This window comes from Vipera ursinii (genome assembly GCF_947247035.1).
Source record: "Vipera ursinii genome assembly, chromosome: 2".
Classification (NCBI taxonomy): Eukaryota; Metazoa; Chordata; class Lepidosauria; order Squamata; family Viperidae; genus Vipera; species Vipera ursinii.
The window spans coordinates 4,851,757-4,876,447 of record NC_139513.1 but is presented as its reverse complement, the minus strand read 5'-3'; the positions used below and the strand labels follow the sequence as shown (position 1 = coordinate 4,876,447).

At 44.0% G+C, this 24,691-nt stretch overlaps 1 protein-coding gene across 1 annotated transcript in view; it reads right to left on the bottom strand.

The window, feature by feature from the left end:
* Nucleotides 1-24,438, bottom strand: part of LOC310633259 (alpha-2-macroglobulin-like) — a gene marked incomplete at its 3' end in the record, with an annotated part of 65,346 nt that extends 40,908 nt beyond the window's left edge. Inside the window, exons 1-7 of the mRNA XM_083350957.1 lie at nt 24,204-24,438; nt 21,406-21,592; nt 21,061-21,268; nt 6,534-6,586; nt 5,372-5,392; nt 1,966-2,134; nt 59-143 (exon numbers count right to left, since the gene is read on the bottom strand). Of these exons, the coding sequence (XP_083207083.1) occupies nt 59-143; nt 1,966-2,134; nt 5,372-5,392; nt 6,534-6,586; nt 21,061-21,268; nt 21,406-21,592; nt 24,204-24,298 (818 nt within the window). The 5' untranslated portion in view covers nt 24,299-24,438. The remainder of the gene's footprint in view (nt 1-58; nt 144-1,965; nt 2,135-5,371; nt 5,393-6,533; nt 6,587-21,060; nt 21,269-21,405; nt 21,593-24,203) is intronic.
* Nucleotides 24,439-24,691: the final 253 nt, after the last annotated feature.

Here is a 24,691-nt window from a genome sequence, read left to right as displayed (position 1 = left end):
AGTCCTCCATTCTCCTTTCCCCCCCAAAATAAGGAAAAGAAACCTTGTTGGATCTTACCTCCCACAAACTTTTATTTCAAATGTTGTGTCCAAAACTGAGATTTGTTTTGGTGCCGTCACCAAAACGTTAAATTTGGGTAATACTAAAAAGAGGAGAGAAATGTCAACTCTAAAGGAGAACTTTATATGCTCTTCAAATCATGTTACTGTTTGCCCTGTTTTGCTATCCTATCATATTAATATGGAGTTGAGTCCTAGCTGAAAATTCTGAGCACCTCTAAAAGCCAATCCAGTATTAGAATTAAGGATACATCTGGCATGCCAAGTTATTGAGTCTTTTCTGCCCTGGGTGGTCCCAAAGGCTAACTTTGGTTTCTCTCCCTAGACCAGGAGTAGGCAACCTTGGCTCTATTATTTTTTATTTTATTTTTATTTATTTTAATTCCATTTATATCCTGCCCTTCTCCGAAGACTCAGGGCGGCTTACAAGCTTAGCAGTAGCCTTCATTCTATGTATATGCCTGCTTATTAGGGCTTTCATACACCCCTCAAGCGGCATTATTACAAAGTCAGCTTATTGCCCCCAACAATCTGGGTCCTCATTTTACCTACCTCGGAAGGATGGAAGGCTGAGTCAACCTTGAGCCTGGTGGGATGCGAACCTGCACTGATTTCAGGCAGCTGGTGTTACTTAAGGAGGCATTAGCCCACTGCTCCACCAAGGCTCATGGACTTCAACTCCCAGAATTCCTGAGCCAGCCATGCTCAGGAATTCTGGGGGTTGAAGTTCACAAGTCATAAAAGAGCCAAGGTTGCCTTCCCCTGCCCTAGAGAAAATGGAGATATAGATGCTAAGTGAACTGTTGTGTATTGGGTTCTTTGCTTGAGCGAAGAGACGAGGTGAGTGAGTTCAGTCAGAAACATTCCTTATTTGCTTGCAGGAACCGAACTGGGGAACAGGGCTGCAAATGCAGCTATTTATACCCTGGCCTCTAGGTGGTGGCCAATAGTTTTAAAGCAACTTATTGCCACCCTAGAAACAGCCAATGGCTGTGCTGGAGACGGGTTGCCTGAGGAGCTGGGAGCCGTTAGCTAGCTCCCTACTTAAGCAACCTTACAGCAGTTAAACCCACGTGATACACTTAGTAAAACAAATCCCAATACATTACAGGAACATTTCTCAGTTTCAGCAACTTTAAGATGTGTGGACTTCAACTCCCACGATTCCCCACTCCACACATCTTAGAATGTTGGGTAGGGAATTCAGAGAGTTGAACCCTTCTATATACTACAAAACCTCTTCGGTTTCTTTGTCTTTTTATAATTGGGCAAACAGTGCATCGCAGGGCAAAGAATTTTGAATCAACCCTACTTCATATGGACTAACTTAAAGAATGCACCCAAAATCCAGATCCTGTGGGATTGAAATTTGGCAAAATAGTGACAGCTCCAACACCATCACAGCCAGTTGCAGTCACATGTTTGTTATTTCCAGTACTTCCTGCCTGCTTCCCACAAAGAAAGTCAATGGGGAAGCTGGCAGGAAGTTGGAAGTCACTCCCCAATCCCACTGCTTTTTTTGCCCTCCCATGACAATTCTGTTACTCAGTTGAGATAAGGAAATATCTATGAAACAATGACCCACTGAATTACATGTTGTCTAGTGCATCTTCAAGTACTGGCTGGGGAATTCGGGGAGCTGGAATTCACACATCTTAAAATGGGTGATATTGAGAAACATTGTGCTAAGGCATTACTTGGAAATCCAGGAGCCTTGTTTAACACAAGAAGAATCTGAAGTAGAAGTCCCCCTTGGAGTCACAAGTTCATTCCTAGAATGCCGCAGAAGACCCATAGATGTCACTTCTATTTCATTTATGAAAGTATTCTTAGAGAGAGATTAACAGGAGTACAATCACTACCCAATTCTACTCAAGGTTCACAAGTAGGCTTGAACCTTCTTACCATATTCTTCCACGTCAAATAAGTGCTCAGAGATCTTCCTGGAAGATTTTTTTACCACCAATTTGTAGGTGCCTAAGGCGGGCTCAGAAGACAGAGGGAAAGACAGCTGGCTAAGGCCCATGTTAAGCTTCACATCGTTCCACTGGAACAGACGATTCTTCCTGGGGTCCTGTCAGTCACAAATTCAGAACACGAGAGCTTTTGATGTTGATAGCTAGCAGACTTAATGCCCCATCCCATCTTCCGCTCAACGTTCCCCCAACTTTTCAGATTCTTGGAAATATAATTCCCAGATTCTTAAACCAATTCACATGGAGATTGCTCTTTTATTCCTTGGCTGCACAAATACATTTACAAATTTTGTTCAGCTGCTTTCATTATTATTACTATTATTATTATTATTATTATTATTATTATTATTATTATTATTATTATTATTATTATTAAACATAAAAAACAAAGATAGAAAAGAAAATAGTAAGGAACAATGGTAGGGGGAGGGGAAAGGGAAAAGGAAGTGTGGAAAGTGGAAGGGAAGGGAAAAAAAGGCGTTGACTTCCGACTCCCTCCATTGCAGTAAAATAAGGCATTAACATGGAATCTCAACTTTTTACATTTCTATAGTAGTATGAACTAGCCGTTTCTATATCAACAAATCAATCTAATCAGTAAAAGCCCAAATCATAGTATCATGTTTTTTTCCACCTCAAGCACAAAGTCCAGAAGTGGTTTCCAAGTAGAAACAAAAGTACTTATATTCTTCTCTTTTATCAAAACAGTCAGTGTAGCCATCTCTGCTAATTAAGCTGCTTTCAAATGAAAAGCTGGTGCCTCGCTTGGATTGTACCATACTCGGAGAAGGGAATTTGGTAGGAATGGTGAACAGAAGCTCACAGACAGACATCTTGCAGAGATAAAAGGAAAGAACCCTAATTTCGGGCTTCATGGGTAGATAAGCCATCACACAAACTGAAGGCCTTGAAATTACAGTTGAGTTAGAACAGGGGTCTTCAAACCTGGCCCTTTGATGACTTGTGGACTTCAACTCCCAGAATTCCCAAGGTCCCGTCCAGCTCTATTCTATTCTAAAGGAATGAACGTTGGTTGCCAAGTTCCCAGAACCTAATTCAAATTTAAATTCTTTCTTTTGAAACTCTTCCACTCAATCATTAACTGATATTGAGGGTGGATTTGGAAATCCTGTTTCACCCCAATCAGAATAGGGAAGTATGCCTCTCCCCTCAAAAAAACGTACTTCTGCCCATATCTCTTGGTTAAAAAAATTGCAAGGGTGGTTAATATTTAACACTATTTTCTCCTTACTTCTGCACCCGTAGTAAATCATATTTAAAAAAATCTATTTGCTCTAGATAACCTAAGGGAAGAATGGTGCCTGCAACTTGAGCAGATCGTATCACATTGCATTCTGGAGAAGAAAATCAAATTCTGAAGCATCCCTAAAAAAATATACAATAAACTAGAAATTAAACTTTAATTGAAATCATAATAATATAACTTCAATGTCTTAACAAACAAAAGCACTGAGCTGAGCTGAGTTCACAACCTTCCAGATAAAAGTCTTTCTTGATTATTGTCTCCCCTCCCCAAATTTCTTCATTTCCACAGGAAAATGCATTGGTATTGCTAAATGACTTAGTATTTTTGCTCACTCGTTAAATGCCATTGACGTAAGGTCAATGCTTAAGTCCCAATGACTTAGAGTTCATGCTCTGATATGATAGCATAATGGGGAAACAAAATCAAGACCAGCCAAAATATTTAGATACCATCTGTTATCCTTACTAACATAACATCATAGCCAGGGACTACGTGGCTAATGACAGACCTAGTGCAGGAGGACTCCCAAATTGTCTGTTATGCCCATGATAATGGTGCCCTCAAGCAATCATTTTGGCATTATTATTATTATTATTATTATTATTATTATTATTATTATTATTATTATTATTATTATTATTATTATTATTATTATTATTATTATGTTCCAAAAAGTATCACAGAGCAGTTGGAAGGAATGGGATTCCAGGATGAGCATGACAGACGTATACCCAGGGAATATCCACTACCAATAAAGATATTCCTTTATTGTTAGAAAGTTTTGTGAAACATCTCTTTAAGAAAAAATTGGACCACCATTTTTCTGAAATAGTACAAGGCAGGGGTGTTAAACTGCTGGCCTGGGGTCCAGATGCATCATGCTGAAATCGCGCCCAGCCCATTGCCAGCACTAGAAAAAAAGTCACGATACGTCACGACATGTCACGTGACATTGCGAGTTTGACACCCCGGTGTAAGGTTACCTGCTTGAGTAGGGGGTTGGACTAGAACAAGGTTAGGGAACTTTGGCTCTTTTATGACTTGTGGACTTCAACTCCCAGAATTCCTGTGTCAGCACGACTGGTTCAGGAATTCTGGATATTGAAGTCCACAAGTCATAAAAGAGCCAAGGTTCCCTATCCCTGGATGAGAAGAGCTCCAAGGTCCTCCCAACATTGTTATTCTGTTATTGAACTGGAATTAGCCTTCTGGAAACCTAAGATTATGACTCCTTAAATAGCCTTGTTCTGCAGCTCCTTCTTTTGGATATTTGAAATGGACCGTCCTATCTCCTCATCCACAATGACCCAAGAACAATATAAGAATTTGCTTCTGGTTTTCAAGCCAGTTGAGGATCCAACTGCTCATGTTTTATTAGCTTGTATACCAGAATGCCATATGGCACTTTGTCAAATGTGTTGCTGAAATCAAGTCATATTAGATCTGTTGCATTACCACTGTCTACTGAAAAAGTTACTTAATATAAAGATAAATATAATCTGACAAGAATTGTTGACAAATTCATGCTGACCTCTGGTAAATTATTGCACTGTTTTCAAGGGGGATGAAATCATTTTTTATGACCTACTGTAGAATCTTCACAGGCATGCATGTATACATACTATATGTCTTATTTTGGCTTATATACTACTGCATTTCCAGAAACTTCATTGTCAATTTTGCTAGCAAAGGGATTGGTCTGTCTTTTCTTCTTCCTGAAGAAGTAGATAATTGCCCTCTTCCAATTTCTGGCAATTGGCTCATTTCCCATAATTTCTTAAAGAAAATCCAGTACAAGCACTGGGTATACAGTATCAGTGTGTTCCAACTAATACTCATATTAACTATAATTCTATCATGCCCAAACTGCATCTCTTCCTTCAATGTGTTCCATAACTGTTGTTGGTTCTTCTTCTTAAAAAAAAAGAAAATAAAATCTGAAAAGTTGTGGGCAATGACAATTAAGCTTGAATTATGCTGAAAATTGTACAATTTTGATACCAACAAACATAATTTGGGGGTGTAGCAGCCATCTTGTTATTGTGGTAAGAGAAAAAAAAGTACTTACCTGGATGTAAATTAAAGGAATCTGAGAGAAATAAAAGGAAGAGAGAGAGAAATTAGAAATTATAAGACTACAACAAATTATAATCTTATACACATGTATACACAGAGAGGAAATATGGATATATGAGATTACAGGTAATCCCTGCTCTTTGTGGGGCAGTGGGGAATTTGCTGCAGTAGGACCGGGGAAGTGAAGTCCTGGTCCTCCTCAGACATGGAAAGTTCTGAGAGAGTTTGGATCATTTCCAAAGATGGTTAGGGGACTGTAGAATCAAATAAATGAATAACGGTTGCAGGAATTGGGTGTGTAACCTATTCTCCAAAGCACCTGAAGGCAGAACAAGAAGCAGTGGGTGGAAACTAATCCAAGAGAGAAGCAACCTAGATCAAAGGGGAAATTTCATGACAATGAGAACAGTTAACCAGTGGAACAGCTTGCCTCCAGAAATAGTGGGCACTCCATCACTGGAGGTTTTTAAGAAGAGACTGGACAGCCATTTGTCTGTAATGGTGTAGGCGTTTCCTGCTTGATCAGGGAATTGAATTAAATGTTCTTCAAGGTCCCTTCCAACTCTGTCATTCTGTGATACTTACAGGATTGCCGTTGAGGGAAAAAGGGGAGAAAGGAGCCACCTTGAGCTCCCGGACGAAAGGCATGGCACAAAACTAACAAATAATTAATGGAAGAGGGAACACATTTAGTTACAAACTGAGGGACCCAGTTTGTGTCAGATGTATGGCATGTTTGTGACAGACATATCACTTTGATGACCATTGTGGCTTTTACAGACAGGGAAGATCATTGTGCTTATGTGAGTGTAAGGTGAGCATGCAATTTCATGATATTATTGTAGACAGGCTTTTTTTGTCATAGAATGCTCAGAATGGAGTTCCGTCACCTTTTTTGGATGGAACCTTGTAGGATAGGCAAGGCAGGTTGTATGACATGTGTGAGTTCCGGCACCTTTTTCTTTTACAAAAAAAGCACTGATTGTAGACCAGGATGTGCTCATGGACCTACATGCCATCTTGACTTTATTTTACTATCCTTGCATGAACATAGGAAAGGTATATTTCTTTATTATGCCAAGGTGAAGCTTCAGTGAAAACTGTAGCCTTCCAAGGAAGGGAGTGAGCAGCCATTGTACTCTGTCACAGCCTACCGTCTTAGTTGCGGGGCGAAAGTCTTCATGCAGACAAACGATGCGAATCTTCACTGTGAAAGGAAGAAATAGTATTGGGTTTGTGGCCATGTAAATAGTTATCTGGAGCCCAGCTTGGACTTCATAAGCATAGTAGCCCCCAATTCCTCCCAGGCATTTCTATCACCCATTTATAGACTTAGAATGAAGGGAGAAGTCATCTATTCTGACCTTGAATGTGTACAAGATCAAGCCAGAGCGGAATTGGCAGGGTGACTGGCACCAAGGGAAGAGTTAATTTGATTTATTGACTCATATCAGAAATTCTGTTTATATAAAGCACCCCACAGAGCAAATAGATTACAGTCACCACATGCTTTATTGCTCAACTATATCCTGTAACAGAAAACAAGAAACTCTGCTCAGAACAAAAGAGCACAGAGCATATATAGCATATACCCAAACTTGTAAATCCCCTTCATGGATTACTGCCATGTCGTGGCGAAGGGGCTTGCGTAATTGAATGAAGCTATGAGCTATGCCATGCAGGGCCACCCAAGACAGACAGGTGATAGCAGAGAGTTCTGACAAAATGTGATCCACTGGAGAAGGAAATGGCAACCCACTCCAGTATCTTTGCCATGAAAACCCCATGCACAGTACCAAAAGGACAAAAGATATGACACTGGAAGATGAACCCCTCAGGTCGGAAGGCATCCAATATGCTACTGGGGAAGAGCAGAGGACTAGTACTAGTAGCACCAGAAAGAATGAAGTGACTGGGCCGAAAGGACGCTCAGCTGTGGATGTACAGTATCTTTCATCTACTGGCTGAATATTATTGCAACTGTTGCATAGAAATCCATTAAAGCAGGGGTGTCAGACTGCCGGCCTGTGGGCTTGACGCATAATCCAGAAGCCGTGCCCACCCCATTGCCGGCAATGGCAAAACCGTCCCAATATGTTGCGCAATGTCACATGACGTCACGAGTTTGACATGTCTGCATTAAAGCATTTAGATTTTAAAAACCTGCACAGATCCCCAGAAATGCAATAAAATAAATAAATAATCTTCAACATAGGCTTAAAAATTAATTGGAGGTGATCTGGTCCTCTGGGGGCAAGCAATTGCTGCATTAGTGGTATCCATAGGACCTGTTGTCATGCTCATACTGTGTTTCCCTGAAAGACCTACCCCGAAAATAAACCCTACCTTGATTTTTGGGGGTGAGCCCTAATATAATCCCTACCCCCAAAATAAGCCCTAATTTGGAGGCAAGGTACACATCTAAAAATCAATCTAAAAATCAGCCTTGCAACCAGGTCTCTCCTCACTGGCCCATTTCTTCTGCAGCGTCCCCAAGCCTGCATTTTGCAATCAGAGGCCTTTCTCATTGCACCAAGAACTGAGCTAAGGATTGAATCCATAGTTCAGTTCTGCAAGGCCTCTGCAGCTGAGCACTGATTGCAGTGGCCTTGCCGGAAGGCCTTTGTTTGCAAAATGCATGCTGGAGCTCCATTCTCAGCTGCAGAATGAATCTGCTCCTTCTGCCCCAGAAGAAATGGCTCAGCTGGGCAGGGTTGTCGGTGTGTGAGGTGAGTGAAAAAGACACACACACACCCCCAAAAAATAAGACCTGGTGCCTCTTTTGGAGGCAAAAAAAGTCTTGTTTTCAGGAAAATACGGTAGTGATCCTTTTTGACTGCTTTCTCCATTCCTTTTTAAACCTGTGTACCATCTCTCACAGACAGATTTGTTCAGAGAGGCAGTTCTCCCAGTAACTGGGGGCCAAGGCATTCAGGGCTTTGAATTGGCCTCCAAAACCTAGCAGCAACCAGTGCAGACATCTTGGGGAGGTATGGCAAATTGAAAATATCTCTGCAAAAGTGGAATCAACCACAGCAACAAAGACCAAGTAAGTTTATTGTTAGGTGATTAGTGCCAGCCATTGGCAGTTCCCCAAAAGGGTCATCAGATGGAGGCAAAGAGGCTTCTTTGCTTCCACTGATGAGCCAAGGGTCTCGGACCCACAGCCCCATTGGTGAGAGTGTTTTATGGTCAAGGAGGGGCCAAGACCCCCCATAAATACCTCTGCACGAGGGGCTGTTCTTTGTTCTACTCCTAGTTCTACTTCTAGTTCTATCTCTACTCCTAACCTCTATTTTAGTCATGTAATACTAGCTTATTTTATTTTATTTCTTTCTCTTTGATCTATCATGAATAAAGCTAAATATGATTGCATCTCTGCGTGATGCCTTTGCTTAGAAGCACCTTTAACGATTCATCGTGAGAACACCTCACAAGTTGGTAGTCAGAGCATGGTTTAAAGGAAAGCTTCCAAGCCAGCCAGGAACCAGCCAACGAGATGTCTGAAAGGCCCGGCACCAATCCATTTATAACAGATGGCAGGATTTCTCCCATCGTGACCAGGAGTCATCGATCGAAGACAGCCTCCCTGCCTACATCCAAGGCTTCAGTCCCTGAAGCTACCTCAGCTGCAGATGAAAGCGCAAATGACCTTCATTCCATCAGAGGATCCAGCAGAGCGTCCAGGACCCCTTCACATGCCTCTCTACAACTGAACGCCACAGAGGAGAGCATAGAAGGTTTGCAAACTGTCCAAGGCTGCTCAGATGCTGCAGAGACGGACCTGGCTGAAACCAAACACCGCGTGAGTAAACTGACTGCACAGGAACGTGAAGAGCTGCTTAAAGAGATCCTTGCAATGCAGGGGAAAGGGAGGGGGTAGGCAGCCCAGGAAACCGAAGAGACCACGAGGCTCCCAAATATGGCGCCTGCCACCCTTAGTGACCCCGGGGCCCCAGGACTTTTGGCGCGAACCCCCCCTCCCAGCCGTGAGCTACAACTTCCTGGGACAAGCAGAAACAAGATGGCTCCGCCCACATGGTCTGGAACAGGAAACAAGATGGCGGCCCCCTATAACCCCACACGGTCTAACAAAGACTCTTTAAGTCTGGAAAGCCAGCAATCCCTGGCTTCCAACCAAAATAGCCTGCAGTCCTTGGCATACAGCAGAAATGACATGCAATCCCTGGCTTCCAGCCAAGACAGCATGCAAAATCCTGAGTTTTCCCCACCACAAAGCCTAAAATGCTATGATAGTAATGATGTCTGTCCAGCCAAAACTGTTACAACGGCTCTCCAGACAGCCATGCAAGCTCTGGCCACTGCCTTTGAGGCTAGCAAGACAGCGGCCAAACAGACATCGGGGGTGCCCACCCCCCCTCCAAGGCCTCCCATCCTCTCCCCAGAGCCCAACTGCCGGGGGGAATCCAGCCTGCAGCCTCCCAACAATCAACCCCTGCGGCCTCCCACCTTCTCTTCAGGTCTTCAGGACCAGCAATGGGCTCCTCAGGGCAAAACAGGCATTGATAAAAATCCATGTGGTTTTAATTCTCGGGAGGATCCATTCAAACAACCCCGGGCTGGTAAATCTGGGCTCCGCCCCCCCAATGCCTCATGGTAAGAAGGGAGAAACCCTGAACAACGCCCTCCCCCGGATCACATGTTTTCCGGGCACACCCATCTGGAGTCAATAAATAAGCAACAAGAAAAAAGAGTGACCCCTTTCACTGAAGAAACGGCTTCAGGAGTAAGCATTTTTCCGCTTCCTTTTACATCAATGGACATCTCAGAATTCTTTGAATATGTGTCAGAGTTTCTAGTCACAGACCTTCCTAGAGATTTTAAAAAACTGCAAATAGCAGGAGAAAATTATAGCAGTTGGAGTAAAGATATACAGCTATATCTCTTAAAGCATGGGATTTTACAAATGGTTCGAAAACCACCCCCTCCCCCATGGGGACATCAAGAAGAGCTGCGACACTTGCAGGCTTATTCTGCTCTACTCAGTTCCCTGGACAATAACTTGTTCCCTAGCATCCCAGCTGGTCTCAGAGCTGCTCAGGTCTGGGAACTGTTATTCAAATTATTCAACAGCGATACCATTGGTTCCATCACCAGATATACAACTGAGCTTTATACAACCAAACTGAAATTTGGTGCCAGCATGCCTGAACATCTTGCAAAATTAAAGGCACTCAGGGCAGAATTGATTTCCAGAGATTTTCCTGTGTCTGATGTGAGCATGCTCTCCATAATTTTTACTTCTCTAGACAGGAGTTGGAGCAATTTCATTGTTTCACTCGAAGCGGTCAAGAGGGAAGACATAAATCTGTCCTACCTCACAGGGAGACTGATTGAAGAAGATCGGAGAAGGAGAAATGCTGGAGAATACGCTAGAGTCACCACTCAGCAAGCCAGAAGGGGGCGCCACAACTCAGAGCAAATTAATGCTCTGCTTAAATGTTTCATCTGTGGCTCTGAGGAGCACCTCAAGAAAGACTTCCCCCATCAACATCAAGCCCCTAAACGTGGTCCCAATCAAGTAAGAGGGAAGGGGCAAGTAAGGGGGCGTGGCAGGGGCAAAGGACATTCACTGCATACTTGTTCCCTCACCCCCACAACAAAGGCTGATAGCTCCACTGACTTATGGTTACTGGACTCTGGAGCTTCTTCTCACATTACTAATATGAGTCAAGGTTTAAAAAGGTTAAAGAAAATTACCTCATCTGTCAAGGTTGCAAATGGTGATACTGCTTCAATTGTTGGGGAGGGTTTTGTTTCTGTACCTGGACTTGGAAAAGTAGAAGGTGTCTTGCACGCGCCTTCTATAGCCAACAACCTTTTGAGCATCACCAAATTGTGTGACGATGACAAGGTGGAAGTCTTATTTCGCAAGGGGGGAGGTCATGTCACCCGAGACCAGAAGGTCATTGGAAATATTACAATAATAAATGGCTTGCCATATTTTTCTCCTAAGGCACCACAACCTGCCCCAAGGCTTTCCAAGGGCAGTGTGGGCAAGGAGCCTGAATCTCAGCAGGCACCTACAGCAACACTCAAAGCAACAAGAGCCAAGAGAGTGTCAATGGGGAAGCCAATTCATGATACGTGTGCCCACTTATTGCACAGAAGGCTAGGACATGCAAGCTTCCCTGTAGTTAAAAAGATGGGAGAATTTGCTGAGGGAGTCCAGCTCAAGGACTGTGACGTGTTTCTGGACTGTGCCATTTGCAAGAAAACAAAGAGGAAGGCTGCTCCTATATCAAAGGTGTCATCCCGTAAGACTCAACACCCTTACCAACTAGTACATGTTGATTTGGTTGGGCCTTTTACACCATCCCTAGGAAAGAAAAGGTATTTTCTCACTGCCGTTGATGATTTTTCACGTTACGGTCACGTGTATACTCTCACAGACAAATCTGAAGCCTTTGACGCCATAAAGTCGCTGTACAACTTCGTAGAGACCCAGTACAAGACCAAGATCACACAACTGCAGAGCGATCGCGGGGCTGAGTTCATGTCTCAGAAGTTCCAGGACTGGGTAAGGCATAAGGGCATCCGCCATTTTCTAACTGCACCGTTCACCCCGTCGCAAAATGGTGTAGCTGAGAAAAGGAATGGAATCCTGCAAACCATGATGCGTAGTCTGATTGCAGACGCGGGTGTCACAGAATCATACTGGGGGGAGGCAATTCATTATGCCAACTATACTTTAAACCGCACCTGGAGCAGTGTTGTGAACCAGACCCCATATTTCCTGGTTCACGGTAGGAAACCAAATCTGGCACATTTGTGCGTGTTCGGTTCCTATGCATGGGTACACATTCCCAAGCAGCTGTGGAAGAAGGGAAGATCTGTTTCTCAGAGACTAAGGTTCTTGGGCTATGCTCCTGGCTCCAAGGCCTATCGTTTCCTGGGAGAAGGGGGCAGGCCTGTGACTTCCCAATCTGCCTCTTTCGAAGAGAATTCCAATTGGACCCAGATCCACTCAAATGATCTGAGCCCATATGCCAACCGACCCAGCAAGGACACACCGACCGCGACATCACCAGAGGCGACCTTGTACCCTGCCACTGACGAAAGTGAGGAACAAGATGAAGATGCGTCCAGTCTCACGGAGGAAGACACGCCGTCTTCACCCCCAGCGACACCTCAGAGACCCGCGGAAGAAAAGAGCGGTGAGTGGCAGAAGGTAAGGAGGTCAAAGCGGTCCAACAAAGGGATCCCGCCAAAGAGAATTGACATTGGCCACATAGCGTCTGTCAACAGCATTGTGGTCACCCCAAAATCCTTCTCTGACATCCAGGAGCTGCCCATCGAAGAGCAAGAGAAATGGCAGCTCGCGATGGAGAAGGAAATGCAGAGCTTAAAACAACTTAAGGTCTTCACCCCCCAGCAACCTCCAAAGGAGAGGAAAGTCATTGGCACAAGGTGGGTTTACAAAGCCAAACCACTTGCCAATGGCCTCTACCTGTATAAGGCCCGTTTGGTAGCCCAGGGCTTCGCTCAGCGTTATATGGAAGACTACTCGGAGACTTACTCTCCAACCGTCCGGGCAGAGAGCGTCAAGGCCGCCCTCGTGACTGCAGCCGCTCTGGGAGAAGAAGTCTTCCAATTCGACATCCAGACGGCTTACCTCCACGCCAACCTGGACCGGCAGATCTACGTGAAGGCCCCACCTGGCTACCAGCAAGAAGGGGGAAATACATGGTTGCTTCACAAAGGGTTATATGGTCTTAAGCAGTCAGGGAAATTATGGTATGACTGTCTTAGAAAGAGTTTAGAACGAGTTGGTTTCCATACATCTCATGCAGATCAATGTGTTTTCACACGCAATTCCAAGGGTACCACAGAACGGGTGTTAGTTTATGTGGACGATCTATTATATGTAGGGCCAAACAAGAAAGGGTGTGATGAATTTGCCAAGGCCCTGGAAGAAAAGTTTACTCTGAAGTCTTTGGGGCGGGTTGACAAGTACTTGGGTGTGCATATTTTGGCCACTAAAGGGGGGTTCGCTCTATCTCAAAAAGAAAAGATAGAGGAATTACTGGCCAAATGCAAAAATGACAGAATCTAATCCTACGCATAGCCCAATGCAAACCGATTTTTACAACCACACCCATAAGGACGGTCCTGAGTTCACAGATAACACGCTTTACAGATCTGTGATTGGCTCCTTGCTATACATCAGCAATTGGAGCAGACCTGACATAGCTTTAGCTGTGAATCTGTTGTCCAGGCACGTGGAACACCCAAAGGAATTCCACTGGACTGCTGTTAAAAGGGTGCTTAGATACCTTAAGGGCACAGCTGATGCCCTCCTTATGCTAGAACCAGAGAAGGGGAAGACGGCCCAGCTCTCCGCTTACTCAGACGCAGACTGGGCTGGCGACACCAAAACTAGATGGAGCACTTCCGGTTTCCTCATATTGCTAAATGGCTGCCCAGTACATTGGAATGTTAGGCAGCAAAAATTTATTTCTTGCTCCACGGCCGAGGCTGAATTTGCCAGCCTGTCAGACACGGCCAATGATTTGACTTGGTTCAATGAGCTGATAACAAGCATCTGGGCATCTCCCCCTCTGCCCATCCAAATTCTAGAGGACAACACAGCTGCCATTGCAATCTCGGAGGCTTATGCAGTAGGATCTAGATCTCGCCATATAGACATACGCTACAAAAATGTCAGGCAGCTTACCAAAAAGGGTTTTATACATGTTGAGCACTGTAATACAGCTGACCAGATAGCTGATCTGTTTACCAAACCTGTTCCCATTGACCGGCACAACCTTCTGTGTAAGCGTTTGTGTTTGGCCTTCTGAATGTTTTTATGCATGTCAATGACACCTGCTCGCCCCTTACATACATTCACTGGTCCCTGTCATTGGCTGGCAAGAAGGGGAATTGTTAGGTGATTAGTGCCAGCCATTGGCAGTTCCCCAAAAGGGTCATCAGATGGAGGCAAAGAGGCTTCTTTGCTTCCACTGATGAGCCAAGGGTCTCGGACCCACAGCCCCATTGGTGAGAGTGTTTTATGGTCAAGGAGGGGCCAAGACCCCCCATAAATACCTCTGCACGAGGGGCTGTTCTTTGTTCTACTCCTAGTTCTACTTCTAGTTCTATCTCTACTCCTAACCTCTATTTTAGTCATGTAATACTAGCTTATTTTATTTTATTTCTTTCTCTTTGATCTATCATGAATAAAGCTAAATATGATTGCATCTCTGCGTGATGCCTTTGCTTGGAAGCACCTTTAACGATTCATCGTGAGAACACCTCACATTTATCAGTTCCTTAGAACTGCTCTGGATAAGGAGAGGACAGGAGATTGCCCATGTTATGTACTGGGCTCATTAGTAATACCACGTGGGTTGCTGGAGCAGCTAACAGCTCTCCAGCAACCCAGACTACAAGTCTCCAGTGCTGCTATTGGCTATCCCTAGGCAGCTATGGTTGCTTCAAACCTATTGGCTGCTGCCTAGGGGCTAGACTATATATTGTGGCTAGTTGCAGCCATTTTCCCAGTTCAGATTCTGCAAGAAATAACCATGAGTTTTCCTGTACTCATTTACCTTGTCTTCATTCCTGTGCCAAAGAACCCGCTACACAACACTGGCGACGAAGGTGGGATCCTGCTTCCCTGAAAAAGAGCTGAAGGCAGTGCATATCGGAGGGAAAAGGCATTTCCCCCCCCCCAAGGTCAGCTAGCAAGCTACGCTAGTGACCTCATACTCAGTGGACTCATTCCCTGAGCCTGGGAAGCAGGATTTGGAAGAAAATGTAGGAACCAGCAAAGACAGAATGCCGAAGGTCGGGAGACTTTGAGAATTCGACGTGAAGCACCCAGAGGAATGGCCATCCTATCTGTCCCAGGTAGAAAATTACCTCCGGGCAAATCAGATCGCAGAAGAAGGACTGAAGGCCGCAATGCTACTCTGCCTATGCAGCACAGCAACCTTTGATTTGGCCGAGAACCTCTTTGCTCCGATGCTGATAGAATCAGTCTCCTACGCAGACCTCAGAAAGAAGCTAACCGAACATTTCCAGCTCAAGATGTCTGAAATGGCTTGGAGGTTCAAGTTCGACCAGAGAGTGCAGCAATCTGGTGAATCAGCTTCAGAATTCATCGTGGGCCTGAGGCAGGCTGCTCGCCTATGCAAATTCTCAAACTTAGAAGAGACACTATGAGAGCAGCTCATCTGCGGTCTATGGAACTGAACGCTTCAAAAGAGACTCTTTGCCAGACCGAACTTAACGTTTTCAGAAGCACAAGATGAAGTAATGGCTGACGAAGCTGCCAGGAGCACAGTTCAAACAGTACAGCCCGCCAAAATGACAAAGCATGAAGAAACGGTCCACCACAAGGACGCCAAACGCACCAAAGAATCTTCCGAGGAAGAAGAGCCTGAAATCAACAGACTCCAAAAGCAACCCAACGTGCAACACCACAACAGCCAGCAGCAAGAGAACACTTACAAGGCAGTTCTCTTACCTAGATATAAAGGGTGCGGCAGCAACCATTTTCACGCCGATTGCAGATTCCGATCAGCCAAGTGCAGAGCTTGTGGAAGGACAGGCCACATCACAGCAGTTTGCAGAGCCTGCCAGAGAGACTAGCCACCCAAACACCAGTCGGAAGAATCGACTAGGAGAGGTACTAGGGCCCAGGGTCTGGTTAGTGTGGGGTTTTTCAGAAGCAGTAGAAGCATGTACCACACCAGGGCCCAATGCCCCCTCATACCTAAACTCTTGGTAGAGCTACAAGGAGTTCCATGTAAGATGGAATTGGACTCTGGCTCTGAAGTCTCAATTATTTTTCAAGACACTTTTAACTTTGTGCGTAGGTGCAGTATAAATTGGGCCAAACTAAGGCCCTCAGACATAATCCTAACTGACTTTCAAAATGCTCAAGTTAAAATTAAGGGAGAAGCCATTTTGACGGTAAAATTTAAGGGGTTTTATGGGCACCTGGATGTCATAGTAGTAGCGGGGCAGAGAACAAGTCTCATTGGACTTGATTGGTTTGATGCCTTAGGTATTCAGATTACTGGTATCAACCGGACACAAACTGTAGACCTTGCGTCAGTATGCAAGGAATATGCAGATGTTTTTGATTAAGCCCTAGGAACATACACAGGCCCACCTATCTCATTTAAGCTAGATCCCAATGTATTTCCAATCAGGGTTAAGCTTCATAGGGTCCCCTTTGCCTCAAAACAGAAAATTGATTCAGAAATTGATAAGCTTGTAGAACAGGGCCTTTTACAGCCTGTTGATGGTGGGGAGTGGGAAACTCCTATAGTCACTCCACTTAAAGCCAATGGGGAAATTCGCATTTGCACTGACTATAAATGCACTCTAAATAGAGCCCTCAAGCAACACGCTTACCTGGTACCTGTGGTCAACCACATTTTAGGCTCCTTGCAAGGGGGTACTATCTTTGCTAAACTTGATTTAGCACAGGCCTATCAGCAATTGCCGGTTGATGAGGCCACAGCTGCGGCTCAGACGATTGTGACTCACAGGGGGGCTTTCAAAGTTAAACACTTACAGTTTGGAGTCAGTGTTGCACCTGGCATTTTCCAGGGAATCATGGAGCATACACTTAAGGGTATTCAGGGCATCTGCCCTTATTTTGATGATGTTCTTATTGCCGGGGAATTCCCAGAAGTGCTAGCAAGTAGGCTCAGAGCTTTTTTGCAGAGGCTTCACGAAGCAGGCCTCAAATTAAAAAAGAGCAAGTGTAGTATTGAGGTTCCTTCAACAGAATTCCTGGGTTTCTGAATTGATGCTAACGGCATTCAGCCTGCTGATTCTAAAGTGAAGGCTATTAAAATAGCTCCTAGTCCTAGATCCAAAGAAGAGCTACAAGCATTCTTGGGCCTCCTAAACTTCTATCACACTTTTCTAACTCATAAGGCTGCACTAGCAGAGCCCCTCCACATGCTTCTAGATAAGAAAGCTCCATGGAAATGGACTAATTTACATAAAAAAGTTTCCAGGACTTAAAAGCACTTTTGTCAGAAAAGTCCACTGTAACTCACTACAAAGAGTCTAAACCAGTATGTCTTGCATGTGATGCATCTCCCTTTGGGTTGGGGGTAGTTATAAGTTACATAGAAAGGAATGGAACACAGGTTCCTTTTACTCAAGGACATTGTCCTCTGCCGAGCGCAACTATGCTCAGATTAACAAAGAGGACCTAGCCATTGTTGCTGGAATAAAAGAATTCCATGACTATTTATATGGCAAGGACTTCACAGTCTTTACAGACTACAAACCTCTGTTGGGACTTTTCACAACAGACAAACAAACCCTCCACATACTTTCACCAAGAATGCTGAGATGGTCTATTTTTCTATATGCATACACTTTTAAATTGATTCACAAACCTGGTAAAGAAATGGGCCATGCTTATGGCCTCAGCAGACTACCACTGCCACTAATGGAACCAGATCCAGCTCTAGCTGCTAGAATATTGTCCATACAGGACCTACCTGAATTCCCCTTCCATGCAGGGGACATTGATGCTGAAACTGCCACAGATAGAACACTTAGTAGAATATTGTCATGGGTATACACGGGCTGGTTGGATAAAATCCCAGGTTCTGAATTTCAGAACTATTTTGTCAGAAGGCATGAGTTATCTGCCCACAAGGGGTGCATTTTATGGGGAAACAGAGTCATAATTCCCACTTCCCTAAGAGACAGGGTTTTACAGTCATTACATGAAGGCCATCCAGGCATTGTCAGAATGAAAGCTTTAGCTAGAAGCTACCTTTGGTGGCCTGGCCTTGATAAGGACATTGAGGCACAAGTCCATGGTTGTTATACATGCTAGCAATCGAGGCCTGAAATGCCACAGGCTCCAGTTCACAGGTGGGAGAAAACGCACACTCCCTGGTCTAGGATTCACATAGACTATGCTGGGCCCTTTCAGGGACAGCTCTTCCTTATAATAGTTGGTAGCCACTCCAAATGTCTGGAAGTAATTCCAGTTCCTAACATGACTACTGCTAGGACTATCCAGGTGCTGAGAAAACTTTTTGCCACACATGGGCTGCCAGATGTCTTAGTTTCAGACAATGGGGCCCAATTCACTGCTGCTGAATTTCAGGCCTTCGTTAGAGCTAATCTCATCAGACATGCGCATTGTCACAGGTGACTGGCATCACAGATTGGCAGATTTTCTACTCTGCCAGCATTCTATGCCCTGCACTGCTATAGGCAAAAGTCCTGCAGAACTACGTTGGGGGAGGCGATTGATCACTAAACTGGTCAGGTTGCATCCAGATAGAGTGGCAGCAGAATCCTCTTAACCAAAACCCCCTAGGGGGCTGCAAATGGGCGATTGGGTTTGGGCCAGGAACTATGGTATGGGAATCTGTGGGTTCCTGGTCAAATTACCAAAGCATCCGGGCCCCTGTCTTATGAACTGGGGTTGGAGGGAGGGTGAGTTGTCAGATGCCACATTGATCAACTCAGAAAACGGTTTCCAGAATGGCCACTAAGTGAGGATTGCATCATAAGTCCCTTCCAAGGTCCTCAAACCTGCAGCCAAGCCAGTCCTCAAATGGACTCTCAGGACTTGAGGAGGAACCAGAGGGAGAAGTGGGGAGTCCAGGAATGCAATATGGATCCCCTGAAGGAGCAAGCCAACCAGACTTCAGCAACCGCTGTGTCTACTCTGCTGATCAGTGTGACTCTGGGGTGGGCCAACCTGGAGAGGCCAGCCAGAGAGCATCTAATCCCCTTGATTCAGGAGCACCAAGGGACACAGGTCTACCCAGCCCACTGGGTAAGCTGGTAGACCACAAAGTGACTGGAACTCCAAGACGTTCCACTAGGGCACACAAGCCTCCTTCATATCTTGCTGATTACATTGTAAAATAAAGAGCTATAATATTGTTGCATTGCAGCTTGCCACTGTACTACAGAAACTAGTGTGATGATATTAACTGTCTGGCGTACTGTCAATGAAGGCATATTCATTCAGGTGCTATGATGTAACTGTCTAGTGTGCTGTCAATGAAGCCTATTCATTCAGACGTTGTTTAACAACATTGTAACCTATATGGGTTTTTTTTCCTATTACTATTATTTAAGTTTGTTTTGATAATGAGTCTTGATAATTGCATTAAGACTAACTTGTGTTAATATTGTCTGATCTAAGAGGGGAGGGGTGTTATGTACTGGGCTCATTAGTAATACCACGTGGGTTGCTGTAGCAGCTAACGGCTCTCCAGCAACCCAGACTACAAGTCTCCAGTGCTGCTATTGGGTATCCCTAGGTGACAATGGTTGCTTCAAACCTATTGGCTGCCACTTAGGGGCTAGACTATATATTGAGGCTAGTTGCAGCCATTTCCCCAGTTCAGATTCTGCAAGAAATAAACCATGAGTTTTTCTGTACTCATTTACCTCATGTTCATTCCTGCACCAAAGAACCCGCTACACAACAGCCCACATGTGCTCCAGATGGCTACTCCTGGCAGAACAGTGATTTTCCACAAATTGGAGTGCCCAGAGACAAAGGGATCAGCTATCTTTGTGATTGCAATGAAGTCTTTTAAAGGACACTAAGTTTGCAAGCCTCACTTTCTAATTGCTGTCAGAAATTGCCTATTAACCATTTTAAAAAGCAAACCACCTCACAGTGGTCATTTGCCCTTACGGCTGATCGTAGAGACACTGCAACATGGCCCCTGCCTATTTCAGTAAAGCCATGGGAAATGGGGTGGGGAGGAGTAAGTGGATTATGGGATGCTAGCAAACCAGGCCCAGTCTCTGGAGACCCAGCAGGGCAGGATGAGGGGGAAGCAATTGTGGGGACCCCAGGGGAGCATGAGGTATCTCAGTGGACTGGGAGACTGGGACTTGGGTGGCCTGATCCAGCACCAAACCCCCATAGTCTTCCTCACCTTGAGATACCTCATGTGCATTTAGCGACCTTCACATTCAATTAGCGAATGCATTGGAGAAAGGGAGTCATCACATTCATTTAACGTGATTCGATCAAACAAATCCTCGGATTACAAATTTAATTGGCAGGCTGTATTACATTTGTAACTCAAAGATTAAGTGATTCACTTAAGAACCATGGAAAAAAAGATAATAAAATCAGGCTGTCATGGTTCCAACAGATGAAACTCGATGCATTGTTTACCTTAAAGGATCTTTTATTCAAGTAGCATAATATTGGCACTTACATAATTGAAGCCAAAAACTGATTTTTCCTCCCCTGGGGACATAGTATCAAAGCACAATTCCCTCCCCCAATTAACAGTCATAAATCACTTTCCCCAATTAGCTTGAAGTGCAGGCTTCCTCTCCAGCTCTCCAGCCCACCAATTCTTTATCAGCTCTGAGCTCAATAACCTTGATTCTCACGCTAAGTGTAGTGTTATGTCTAGCTGGACTCTCATTCACATCCCCACCCTCCTAGCAGAAGGGCGGTATACAAATTAAATTAAATAAATAAATAAAAATAAATCATCTAACTCTAAAAGCAAAAGGAAAAAGATGGCTACATTTCCATCTGTTGTCAATGCAAAAATATGTGATGTTAGCAGCATTGACACAGGCATGACTCAATTAAGTTGCTCAGCAATGGAAATTCTGATCCCAATTGTGTTCATACCTCTACCTCTACAATTTTTCCACTGGGAGGACCTCACTTACCTTCCTGTCCTGCCTTGTAAATGGGCTTGTCTGTCTGAACAAAAAGTAGGTCACTCGGGTTTCTGACTATGACCGGTTCTTGTTGTGTCACGTTCAACATTTTTCCCTTCAGTGCCACCCTGAGAAGGACCTTGGGATGGTCTGTAGCCCCACGAAACCTTGAGGGATGTCCTGAAGGACTGCTTGAGGAATGCTTCAACTTGGGAAGCTGGAGAAGAAAGAAGGGTAACAGTGTGAGGCTTCTTCGCAGTTCCTATTGAAAGCATCTATAACCTCTTGCTTTACTTCCTGGACCCCTGCCAGTAATCATCCCCCCCCCCAAATAAAACACCCTGGAATTCCTACCTGGAAGGAAATACATTGGAAGATGTCCTTCTCAACCATCATGTTCACTTCAGTCAAGTTTATGTTCTTGTCCTTAAATTCCACGGTGATGCTCAAAGCCAAGGTCTCATTGAAATGGAGCATCTGGACACAAACCTTCTCAGGGGTCTGCGTGTGGATCACAGAGGGCACCAGGATCAAGTATTGCCTGGAATGCAGGAAAGGGAAAAGGATTTATCAAGTGAGTGACACGGATGTCCTGTGACCAGGGTAGGTTTCACTACAGGAAGTCACCACCCCTGCAGCTAAAATAACTTCCTTGATGGATTAATTATCAGTTTTGTCATTGTGACAGAGGAAGGAAGGAAGGAAGGAAGGAAGGAAGGAAGGAAGGAAGGAAGGAAGGAAGGAAGGAAAGATGGAGGGAGGGAGGGAAGGAAGGAAGGAAGGAAGAAAGGAAGGGGAGGGAAGGGAGGGAGGGAGGGAGGGAGGGAAGGAAGGAAGGAAGGAAGGAAGGAAGAAACAAAGAAAGAAAGAAAGAAAGAAAGAAAGAAAGAAAGAAAGAAAGAGGGAAGGAAGGAAGGAAGAAAGGAAGGGGAGGGAAGGGAGGGAGGGAAGGAAAGAAGGAAGGAAGGAAGGAAGGAAGGAAGGAAGAAAGAAAGAAAGAAAGAAAGAAAGAAAGAAAGAAAGAAAGAAAGAAAGAAAGAAAGAAAGAAAGAAAGAAAGAGGGAGGGAGGGAGGGAAGGAAGGAAGGAAGGAAGGAAGGAAGGAGGGGGAAAGGAAGAAAACAAAGGAAAGGAAAGGAAGGAAGGAAGGAAGGAAGGAAGGAAGGAAGGAAGGAAGTTCTAGGTAGCTTCTCTCCTTGATTTGTTTCTATCCATTGCTTCTTGTCCTTCGGGTGCTTTGAAAAATGCTAAATCAAATGTAGTTGGACTGGATCTGTGATTAAATTTTTGCCATGGACTTTTAAATTGATTTTGCAAGAAAATTGTAGAGATGTATAACTAAAGTCAAAGCAACACTAACTCTGAGGTTCCAACACAAATTCATAGACTTAAACAATAGGTTTCCGCCACGTCTTACGTAGTCCATATTATCGAGTTCATTTTGTTACGGGAACCGTCTGCTTCAAACCCCTGCCTGTTATGCTGCCCTTGAAACGCTTTTAGGCTTTCATGTAGAAGTTTCTTTTCTCCATCTAACCCACTCAAAAGTAACACCTCCCCACCTTACTCTAAAGGCAAGCTGAAACACAGCGGCATGTAGCTGCCAAAGTTTCATCCTTGACAAGAAGTCTGTTGCAAACAGAATTGAAGTAAGATATTGCTCTTTTACAATCAGTCATCACTTGGGGAATAAAATAAAATGGCCTGTGGATTTATCTGTCCCAAGACAAAGGTATAAAAGCCAGAACTGACTACTATTTGAATATAAAATGGGTCCCAGAAACCATAGCAGGGCTTTTTTTGTAATAGAACGCTCAGAACGGATTTCCGACACCTTTTTTGGATGGAACCTTGTAGGGTAGGCAAGGTGGGTTGTATGACATGTGTGAGTTCCGGCACCTTTTTCTTTTACAAAAAAAGCACTGCATAGCTATATGATTAATAAATGAGAGATAGATGGAGCCTTTTCAATATTATACTTCAACTCTTAGCTTCCAGAAGTTATCCAGAACAGAGCAGAATAACCGAGAATACCAATATCCAAATGAATAATGCACATGATGTTAGGGAGGAAAAAAACTTTCATATAGACCATGATTCCCCACAATTCTATGAAAAATCTTATGATTTTTGAATTAACTTCCTGTACAATCCAGAGAGCTAAACTCTCTAGTCACAAAGTTCATGTGTTTTCATGCAAAAAAAAAAATCCTGAAACCTTTAGAAAAACCATTCTGCTCTGTTCTGGGCAAAAGGCCATCAAACTTGTTTGAATCATTAACTCTTTGCAAAATGTAACTAAACTGGATTTTGGACCTGCATTAGAATAACCAAAGTATGTTGTTATTTTGGATCTACCTGATTAGCCATGGTTCAATAAATTTTGGAAGCCCAGAAAAATATTACTACTGAGCCCTAATTAAATCATCTTTACGCTACTGCTTGTGTACATGCCTGGTCACATTCAACAAAATGGGACCAGCAAAATTTTCTAGAAATAAGGGGTAGTGATAGTCCCTAATCTGAATTTTCCTTCTCACATTTGGGCTGTGGAATAAATTCCTACCAGGTAAGACAATTGTGAAGCATTCTGGATTGAAATGCCCAAAGGAACTTTGGAGTGTGCTGTTTTCAACCGCAGAATTTTGCAAAGAGACATGGCTGCTTTAAAAAGTTGCAGATATGAGCTGCTTGAATACCCCATCACTCCCAGTTTTTTGCCTTTGAATATATTTATTTTTATTTTTTTATTAAGAGCATATATTTATTTTTATTTTTTTATTTTTTTTATTTTTATTTATTTATTTAATATAGAGCATTGCATAGCCGTAGCAAACCCATCCGGCCTCTAACTAGCTTTCAATGGCCTACAAAGACTAATTAAATGTCTTTCGGGCTACTCATGAGAATGCTAGGCTTGCTTCCTCTGGCCTCAACAGTTTGTGGATGGGTCTCCAGTTGCTTTTTCTAAACCTCTGAGCCTTAGGAAGCCAACTGTTGCTACACTGGGGCACCAGCCATACAATGACTCCTCTGTTGAGTGTGTGAATTTCCTACTTGCAAACCTGCAAAGAAGAAGAAGGAAGGACAAAGCTGGAAGTGGAGATTTGGTAAGGAAAAAAGGAAGACAAGAAGGTCCAACAAGCCTCTTACGGTTCGGTGTAATTAGCCAATGAAGTCCGAGGAAGAAGAGTCACCAGCAGCAGCATGGAGAGGCTGGGTCCCTTCCAGATCCATCCATTCCCCATGGTGTTTGGATGGCTGGTGGTGTGCAAAGCCAATGCCTCTGATCATTCTCCCTATGGCTGTTGCTACTTATACTGTCTACCTGCAAACAGAGAAGATAAGAAATGGGCTGGAGCAGATTGCAACAGCCAATTCTGTTTGCATTAACTGATCTTCCTGGTTGTCGAGAACAAAGAGTATTAAGTTGAAATAACTCAATTGCCAAATTCTTTTCCAGTGGTGCTGTGAAAGTTAGAGAAACTGGCTGCATAAGGTACCTTCCAACCAGCTCATATTTGCCTAGAGGCCACACTGCTCACTTTCTGTACCCAGCTTCTGACTAACCAATGTCATGATTTTTCCAACTGTAACCCTTTAAAATCCACGGCCTTAGAACAAATCTCTGTGCTTGCTTT